At 34.7% G+C, this 10142-nt stretch overlaps 1 protein-coding gene across 1 annotated transcript; it reads left to right on the top strand.

Moving 5' to 3' along the window:
• Positions 1-1780: 1780 nt before the first annotated feature.
• LOC110920737 lies at positions 1781-9199 on the top strand. Its single transcript, XM_022164934.2, has 11 exons — positions 1781-2012; positions 2102-2453; positions 4635-4809; positions 4889-4938; positions 5076-5168; positions 6465-6553; positions 6641-6719; positions 6825-6907; positions 7342-7420; positions 7679-8646; positions 8724-9199. Exons 1-11 carry the CDS (start codon positions 1981-1983, stop codon positions 8854-8856), a joined length of 2133 nt encoding a protein of 710 aa, XP_022020626.1. The 5' UTR covers positions 1781-1980; the 3' UTR covers positions 8857-9199.
• Positions 9200-10142: the final 943 nt, after the last annotated feature.

Raw genomic sequence — 10142 nt, 5'->3', positions numbered from 1 at the left:
CTTTGTTATGTTTAACCTTTTGGCTTTGTGTTATTTTGTTCTGTTATTCCCTTGTGTTTTTGTCGGTTTTATGTATTGCTTTGTTTTGGTTGTGCATCTTTTGTTATTTATACCTTGAAGGGTTCAGTGCTGCAGTTACTTAGCCTTAAAGTATTTTTAACAAGAAGATACATTACCTATCCTATTTATAACACCCACTTGGTGTCTTTTTGGTTCATAAGCCATTGTTAAGGCTTAAGGAACATTTGATGTAGGCTGCTCAAACCTGTCTATGAGACATATTTTAAAATTTTTCTAAGTCCCATGGAGTTGTATTGATTTAGGAACTCACCCTTATATAGGTCCATTCAACCCTTGAACCTATTGAGCGATGTGGCCTGGGAGCTCATCCCCTTACATGGCCCTTGCTAGGGATGGTAATTCTGACATGGACACGGTAACACAACATGAACCTACATGAAGTTAACAGGTTTCGTGTTTGATCTTAACAGGTTTCGTATCTAAACAGGTCGACACGATAAGACCTGTTTAAATTTCGTGTCTAGACAGGTTAAAACTTGTTAACCTGTTAAGACCCGTTAGTGACCTGTTTAAAATTTAGATTAAAAAATATATCAAATATGTGGGGTGGGGTGGGGACATGTGGAGTCAGAAGGGTATACCCAAAATTTTGAAATCCATTCCTTCCCTTCACTTCCCAATAACCAAACCCTAAATTTCCTAATTCAGTCGTCGCTCCCTTTCATCACTTCAGTATCACTGGCGACCATCGTTCATCCCTTCGATCCTTCATCATCGGACATCGGCGTCAACATCTCTTCGACCCTTCAGCGTCAACATCAACGGCCCTTCTTTCACTTCACGTCTATTCCGACGTCATTCATCTATTCCGGCGTCGTACTACCATGTAAGAAACACACATGTTTTGTCAAGTAATTCAGATATTTTGTGATTCATTTAGTTTTAACATATGATCTTACAGCACATCATTAAGAACTAAAAAGATACACGCATATATGATATCTTTACAAGAATATGATGGGAGTCTTTGTTATCATGGCCACACCAGTTGCAGACTTATTAACTTAAAAATGTATGCACGTTCATCATCAATGGACAAACTGATGACATGAATTGCATTATACAGAATCTCAAAAGTAGAAGTATCAAAGACCCCATAAAACAACACCAATCTTACAGGCATACTATTAAAAAACAAACGGATTATATATTTTTCTGATAACATCAAAATTTAACTTTGATGGTTTTGGTATTAGAGAAATTGATTTATGAAAAGTGTGGTGGTTTTTGATTATAGAGTATATGCTTTGATTGTGTTTTTGCAGAAGGAGGAAGAAGAGTGTGTGGTGAAAAGTGTGTGGTGGGTTTAAGGTGGAGGTGATGGTGGTGGGTGGTGAAAGGAGGAAGAAGAGAGGGGTGGATCCATCACTTTTTTGTTTTTTTTTAATTGCTCAGGGACAATTTAGTCATTTTACAAATACTTAACTGGAAAATTTAACAAAGGTTAGTGTTAAGGATCACCCGAGTTTAAAAATTGCAACCACTGGGATCAAGTGTGTAATTAGTAAACCATTAGGACCAAGTCTGTAATTTTCACAAACCACAGAAACCAACCAGACATTTAACTCACAATTTTTCCACACTTATAACAAACATAAGGGGTAGATTTGTAAAACCAACCAATGGAGGCAATATACACAATAACCCTAAAAGCTAAAGAACTTAAAAGGCTAAAAGAAAAACAAATAAAAACTCAACCAAACGACATCGTATCAACCATCTTCTCCTGTATCATATAACATATGATATTACATAAATCCACCTTAATGAAAAGAAAACTGTACATCCCCCCATTCCCTCTTTCTCCCCCAAATTAAACATTCAATTTATATAATAATTTGAATATCAAAATCAAAATAAGCCCTAAACCTCAAAAAACCCCCAAATTTCAATTTCTGAATGGCCTTTCACGTCGCATGTCCAATTACATGGTATACATACACTATCTCTGTCTCTATATCTCTATCTTTCTCTCTCTAAAACTCATCTAACATACAATCTCTTGTTTTTCCGATCACAGTCGACGAATCTGCAACTGCAAGCTCGGATTTCCGCCGGAGCTGCGTACCGAGAAGGCGCAGGCTGAGTTTCTGGAAGCAGCGGCTAGGGTTGAGGCGATTTTCAACGATCGGAGTTTGATTTATGGCAAATCGGAGACGGTGGAGGTGCTGGTGCCGAAGGTGGTGGTTATGCCGCCTCCGGCGATGGCGTCGCAGCCGATCGGGAGTCCTGATGTGGTTGTGGTGGATGGAGATGTGGCGGAGGAGTTGTCGGTGCAGAGTAAGCGGTTTGTGATGCAGAAGAAGGCTGCTGCTGCGTCGGTTGTGGCCGAGGATTATGCGAGAAGATTTGAGTCTGGTGATGTTGCTGTGGTAAGTTAGGTTTTGAATTTTTGAAAATTGAATGAGTGTTTGTTGTGAAATTTGGTTAGTTTTGTGTAATTTGTTAATTTGATGATGGTATGGGGTTTGGACACAAGTAGGTTATTAGGTTATAATGCATATATATCTATGAGGTGTAGTGATAGAGTTATAGAGCTTGTGTGAATTATCTGCCACTTAGTTCTGTTTAAGGTGTTGCTGGATTTAAAAAAAAAAATCTTTTTTTTTTTCTTCTTTTTTGTTGTTAACAACACATAAGTTGCATCATGTAGGATGTTCTTGGTTTATAGCTTTTTAAGATTTAAATTGTACAGGGTGTTTTGGGTCATCTTTTAGGACTGTGAGTGTGATTATTGAGATTTGTTGTTTTTGGTGCTTTGTTAATTGTCATATGGTAGTGCAAATATTTTCTTGGTATTTGCAGTACTGCAGAATTCTTTTCGTAATGTAATGTATCGGGGGGCACAAACTTTTATACCTTGTTGCACGTTTTAGGGTTTCACGGAGTTTGCATCTAATATATGGCAATCCTGGTTTAAAAGTACGTTTATTTAGGTTAATGTTGATAATACCTCATGACTTGTGACTTGATTGCTCATTTGTATGTGGCGCATTGTATGCTTGAGACGGAGACATTTTTTCTTTATTAACTCGTGTCGTTTTGTGGTTTTTGGAAATATAATATTTCAGTTAAAGCTTTTTCCTTTTAGTTATGTCACTATATAATAGATCTTTTGTGTTTTGGCATTCAATGCACTTGGTCGTCATGCTATCTAACGGTTACATGTGCCACACAATTTTTACTATTTTATGAATAGTTTCAGTGAGTAATAATTTTTATTACCTTACCTAGCTGTATTAACTATTAAGTTCCGGCATCTCATGTGTTCTACAGCCTTATGTGATGTGCTAATTATATGCCTTTCGATCATGTCAATGATGAAAAAGCTGTTAGATTCATGGTGTTACGTTGTTGTAATGATTAGGGTTTACTACCTGGCTTCAGCCGTCTTAGTAATTAGAGCTGAGTAATAAGGTGTAATTTATTTACGAAAGCTATAATATCGTCTTGAAATTGTATTGCAAAAGTTGTAATATGGTCTTGAAATGTCATAAATTTACATTTATAACAAATGAGATAAACTTTTAGTAAACGGGAAGTTTCAAATTATTATCCAGTTACACAATGTATTAGTTTGCACATTTTTGAACTTGAAACCGAATGTTGCTTGGAGAAAAAGGAACAAAATTACTCACAAGATTTCTTAATAAGATTCATGAAGTTCTACTACATAGTAAGCAATCACCCCTGATTGGTAGAGCTAGAGGCATGTATGAAAGTATGAATGCATAGATATATATGAAGATGTATATATTGGGGATTAATGCTTGCAATAGGAAATAGTTCAAGCCCTAATATGACCTCTAGAGACATTGTTTCACTTTTATGAACATTATTGTAAAGATGGAGCAAATTAATAACCAGTTATTTTCTTTGGCTTGTAATTACAGTCTAGATTTAAACATATAAATTGAATTCAGTTTTTAGTTTCTAAAACTAACACAGTTAGGTGAACTTTCTTGTAAAGCCCACTCATACGGCATCGACTTGCAGGTTTATCAAGGGTTAATTGCTAAAATTAGTTATTGGGTAGATATATTTTTCCTTAATTTATGAAGAGGGAATTAACTGGAACGAACGTCATTAGGAAACCTATAAAAAGCACACACATATCTAGGAGAATTTGTTTACATCTCGAATACAGGTAGTTGCTTGTTAGAACTTTTTATTCTCTTTCGTTTCATTTAATTATTGTTCACCTTTTGCATATATTCTAACCTTTTGCGTATAGTAATTAGGTAACCGAGTGTAATAAAACCCTTAACTTATGGAAATTTTCTTCGAGATACCTTTACGAGTAAGCGTCAGAGCAGAAAAGGTTTAAAATTTTCATTTGAAAGTATCAACTTGTCATTAATTCTTTCACGTATTCATGTCATGCAGCACATAATTATAATCTTATCCATTTGTTTCCATTACAATCTTTCATGAGTTTCAAACTGTACTTTTCTTTTTCTTTTAGTTTTCACTACAAGAATCTTCTTTATGCATCGTGTTGACCAAAAAAGGTCAAAGCTTTGTGAATCTTTATGGTAATTTTTGTTATGCAGGATTTGACGAAAGATGACGGAGATGAACAAAGTCTCTCAAATGCCAAAGTGATGTGTCGCCTTTGCTTCTCTGGTGAAAATGAAGAAAGTGAGAGAGCCAGAAAGATGATATCATGCAAAAACTGTAACAAGAAATATCACAAAAGCTGTGTGAAATCTTGGGCTCAAAATCGAGGTTTGACTTTTTGTTGACTAAAGTATTTTCATATTGCTTGATACTTGTACTTTTTCAACTGAAGCGTTTTACTTTTCAGATCTGTTTCACTTGAGTTCCTGGACCTGCCCTTCATGTCGTTCTTGTGAGGTACCTAACTACCTATGATGCCATTATACACTAGATTTAATGTTTCGTCTTTTTATCAATTATATTTAATTTGCCGTTGCAATCTATTTTCATTGGTCTGTAACCTGTTGATATGCTTACTTGTTTTGTGAACTTAGGTATGCCGAAGAACTGGTGATCCGAACAAGCTTATGTTTTGTAAGAGATGTGATGGCGCATATCACTGTTACTGTCAGCAGCCTCCACATAAGGTAAATCAAAAAATAAAATACGTCATTTTTATGTTGAAAGTAGGTGTGTAAGCAAGCCGAGCCTAAGCTCGAGCTCTAGCCCGTGAGTAAATTTTTTAAGCTTGAGCTCTGCTCATTTATTTTTTACTTAATTTGGTATGATTACATGTGTTCATATTTTACAATATCTTAAAAACCAAAGCCGGTGGGGTTTCCCACGAGCTTTGGTTGGCCCCTCTACTTTAAGAATTATCACTTGTAGCCCCTACTAAATCTTTGCTACCCCCTTCACTTTGACAATTGACACTTTTAGCCCCTACTCCATTTTACAAGTTTTACAAACTAACCCCTCCGGTTTATAATGTTCCAACTTTCCCCTGTACCATATATTATATACGTTTTTTAACCTATTAAGTTTTTCACTAATTTAATTTTCCTTCAAATACTTTCGTTCGCTAATATTATTAAAAAAAGGATAGTTTGTCGCTGTCTCTAAAAACTTTGTGAAATATTATGTTGACCCCCTCGAGTTTTTAAAGTTTCGAGTTTACCCCTGTCGTTTCTTTTCTTAAAAAAACTAACTTTTACGTGCATATTTTTATGTACGTGTCGGTATAAATTTCGGTTGGTCTCCGTTTCGACATAAACTTTATCTGGAAACGAGTTAGGTTAAGTAGAATACGTTTTCGTTAAAAAACATTTTTTACGTGCATGTTTTTATGCACGTGTTGGTATTAATTCGAGTTGGTCTGCGTTTCAATGTAAACTTTTATGGGAAACGAATCCAGTCAAATATATACGTTTTTGTGCTTATTTTATATACGTTTTTGTGCTTAATTTATATACGTTTTGTAAATTTTGTTCCGACCCGAGTGGAGTTAAATTGTGCTTTCTTTTTTTTTCCTTTTGTTAAAAGCTCTAATTAATCCCTTTTGATTACACATGCCGGCTTTTCTTTAAGCCTGTTTCATATTGTTAACGCATCACATAACGCCTGGATTAATCCATTCGATGTTCGCTATGTAATCGCACCTCAACACGTGCGGGTCTTATTACTAGTTATATATGTTATCATACATCGTAATTTTATATTTTAAATTATTTATTATGTAATTATATTGAAGTATTGAACATAAACTGTTATATTTGTACAAATAATAGTCTTGTTTAGGCTCGTAGGCCTCGTGAAGCTTGGATTTGTTAGATTTTTTCGTGAGATGACATCGAGTAGCTCACAAGCTGCTCGGCTTGTTTAAACAATTTGCTTACAAATTTAATGTTATGACATGATTTGGTTTGTATTAATAATTTGTGCAGAACGTTAGCAGTGGACCTTATTTGTGCCCTAAGCATACAAAGTGTCACAGCTGTGCATCTACAGTTCCTGGGAATGGTTTAAGTGTCAGGTATTCTTATTTCTAGTAACATTTTTTCGTAACCTTGTTTAGTGACGGTTGATATTAATTTCATACTAATCATGTACAAATTTACAGATGGTTTTTAGGGTATACTTGTTGTGATGCTTGTGGGAGATTGTTTGTTAAAGGAAACTACTGTCCTGTTTGTCTAAAGGTAATTTAAGTGTATATATGAATGTTGACTTTATAAATGAACAACTGAACATAGTCAAAGTGGTGGCCAAAGTTTATGATTTTTGTTTTGTTTTTGTAAGTGCAGGTCTATAGAGACTCTGAATCGACGCCCATGGTTTGTTGTGACATCTGTCAACGCTGGGTGCATTGTCATTGTGATGGAATTAGGTTTGCTTTTGATCTTGAATCTATAGCTATACTATATTATAATACATATAAGGAGGGACAAAAAAGTAATTTATATATTTATAAGAGTTTAAGTAATACAAATTTTAAAACACATTGTTCACTTTTAAATCAACTGCCCCCATGATTTTTAAATGCCCCTAACTTTTTCATGCATCAAATATATTATTTTAAAAAATTTACACCATAAAAACGAGCATTTTAGTCTTTTTAATTTGAGTACGGTATTGCTATAGTTGCTTTTAATTTTAAAAAAATAACATGTTACGTGATTACTGGTGTCTGTGACTCTGTGTTCCCATCGCATTGTGGGCACCCTCTAGTATATATACATGCATATATTTATATATATACACACACACACCCTCTAGTATATATACATTCCTTTTTTCGTAATTGTTGAAAAAATTCTGCAGTGACGAAAAATATTTACAATTTCAAGTGGACAACAACCTGCAATATAGATGTGCCACATGCCGTGGAGAATGCTACCAGGTATGTCGTTTTAGCCAATCTTGATATGATAAATATTAGGGCTGGTTAACGAGCAATCTGAGGCAGCTTCAGCTCGAGTTTGGGCTCAAAAGTTAAACGAGCCTGCTCGGCTAGTCTCGGCTTGTTAACTATTAACGAGCTGAAATTTGAGCTCAAGCTCGGCTTGGATAAAGCTTGATTTGCTCGTATATATCTGAAATTTCCAATAAGTATAATGTTACTGAGTTGACTTTGTATTTCTATTTTGACTTTTCTCAGGTCAGAGATCTTGAAGATGCTGTTCAAGAACTCTGGAGGAGAAGAGATAAAGCTGACCGTGAGTTGATCGCTCGCTTGAGGGCGGCTGCTGGATTGCCAACTCAAGAAGAAATATTTTCAGTTCAACCGTATTCTGACGATGAAGATAATAAACCGGTAACAAAAAACGAGCACGGTCGTTCATTGAAGTTTTCTCTCAAAGCGCCTGTTGACAAATCACCAAAAAAGAAATCCGCAAGCAAGAAATCCGGTAAGAAAAAGGGATCCAGTAATTTTAATTTACCCTTATTTGGTAAATCCTACACACGCGCCGATGGTTTCGTCACCAGCGATAATAACAAGGATGAGAGTGGAGAGTCTGAAATCGCTGGAAGTTTGACCGATGGCGTATGGTCAAACAATCATGTCACTAAAATAACCGATAAGTCCTTGAACGTCAAGAAACCGAAGCTTGTTATACATCTGGGTAGCCGAAATAAAAATGTAGCAAACGTACGCCCGGAAAATGAATCAAGCATTAACGGAGAGAATTTAGGTCAAACAAAAGGATTAAGATTAAGAGGAAAAGAGGGAAACACTATAAAAATCCGAAAGTTAAATCCCGAAAACGACGTAAAACCGCGCGTTTCTTTTGGTAAAGGAAGTGATTATGTGAACCATGGCCACAAGGAGAAGGAACTTAAGCCGTTGTTAAGACTCAAGTTCAAGAACCCGTATTCTGAAAACGTGACCACGTGGTCCCCATCTGGGGTGGAAAATGATCGGAGTTTGGTCAAAGGTCAAAGGTCCAAAAGAAAGAGGCCATCACCGGTTATGGAGAATAGATCGGTTTCTGTTAGGGAAGATGAAGGAGCAAGTCACTCGTATGACGATGATGAGATCATGGATGCAAATTGGATAATTCAGAAGTTGGGAAAAGACGCGATTGGAAAGAAGGTTGAAGTTCATCAGCGATCTAATAATACCTGGTGAGCGTTTTACATTATTATTAATATTAATATTATTATCATTGTAAATAGAACTATAACTATATTGTTTGTTGCAGGCACAAGGGTAGTGTAATTGAAGTATTTGAGGGGACATCTGTTGTATCTGTTACATACGATGACGGGAAGGCTAGTAACGTAGACCTCGGGAAAGAAGGAATTCGGTTTTATTCACAGAAGCGTAAACGATGAGGTAGCGTTAGTGATTGTGTTAATTGGTTGGTTAGGTTAGGTTAATTAACTTAATCTAGGTGGATTGTTGGTAAGTTTTGGAGAAAGGATAATATAGGAATTTGGCTCCATCTTGGAACTTGTGGTTTGCTGGTTGTGTGGGCTTGTGAAAGTGAGTTGGTTCACAGGTCACTGTATGTCCAGTTTCTGAGTCCAGATGGGGATTGATAGTCATGGTATTTGGGTCTTTGGATTTTACCCAAATGCTGGATTTTTTTTCTTCTTAAATTATAGTTGGAATATTTAGAGATTGTTGAAATCATGGTTTTAATTTTTGAAGATATATTAAAACAAAAATAAATAAGTAAATTGAAAATATTGTATTCTAATTCTAAATTAATAATTAATAATTAGTGAAAGGTTAATGATGACTCCGGGTTTGGGGAAAGTTGTGGATTTAGAGCATTCATATTTCTTCCATCAAATCTATCATGTAATTACATTATAAGAAAAATGTCATTTCGACTCAACTTTAAACCTTTTTTAAACAAGCACAGCAATTCTTTTCTTTGTAGTTGTTCGTAATAAAGTTAAACCTAACTGTCTGAACGTAATAATAATAAGATTTGATTTATTTTATAAAGAGTTGATAGAAGAAACCAATGAAATAAATAAGGTATTGTTTTCATTGAAAAAAATATAAATCATTAAAGAATAAGCTATAGTTACTTGAGTAATTTAAAAGAAATATTAATAAAGTTTAATATGTTGGTTAAAAAAGAAAAGACAAAGACAAATACAAAATAAATAAGGAACATCATTTTGGTAAATAGTTTTCAATAAACACCATTTTGGTAAATATTTTATCCACCAACACTAGTTTGGGAAAAAATTCTACTAATAATAGTATAACAAAATATAAAAAAGTGACAAAAGTATTATAAAATAAAATAAGATAAAAAACATAATCATTACTTTTAACTATATAATAAAACATAATTATTACTTTTTATTTTATAATAAAATAATATAATAAAATAGTTAATCATTACAAAATCATTAATAAAGTTGACTTTTGGGTATACTAATCCTTGTAATGGGTATATTTATCACACCCCTTTGGAGAAAGGATAATATAGGAATTTGGCTCCATCTTGGAACTTGTGGTTTGTTGGTTGTGTATGTCCAGTTTCTGAGTCCAGATGGGGATTGATAGTCATGGTATTTGGGTCTTTGGATTTTACCCAAATGCTGGAATTTTTCTTCTTCTTAAATTATAGTTGGTATTTTTAGAGATTGTTGAAATC

The sequence above is a fragment of the Helianthus annuus genome, chromosome 17 (assembly GCF_002127325.2).
Source record: "Helianthus annuus cultivar XRQ/B chromosome 17, HanXRQr2.0-SUNRISE, whole genome shotgun sequence".
In the NCBI taxonomy this organism is placed as follows: Eukaryota; Viridiplantae; Streptophyta; class Magnoliopsida; order Asterales; family Asteraceae; genus Helianthus; species Helianthus annuus.
The sequence above is the reverse complement of the archived record's forward strand: the minus strand, read 5'-3'. Positions and strand labels throughout refer to the sequence as shown.

What these genes read in the sequence shown, in the direction of transcription:
- LOC110920737 (XM_022164934.2), top strand. Translation starts at nt 1,981, where the DNA reads ATGGCCTTTCACGTCGCATGTCCAATTACATG. An exon ending in GTCAGCAGCCTCCACATAAG is followed by an intron (nt 5,169 to 6,464) that starts GTAAATCAAAAA and finishes TAATTTGTGCAG; the next exon opens with AACGTTAGCAGTGGACCTTA. An exon ending in ACTGTCCTGTTTGTCTAAAG is followed by an intron (nt 6,720 to 6,824) that starts GTAATTTAAGTG and finishes TTGTAAGTGCAG; the next exon opens with GTCTATAGAGACTCTGAATC.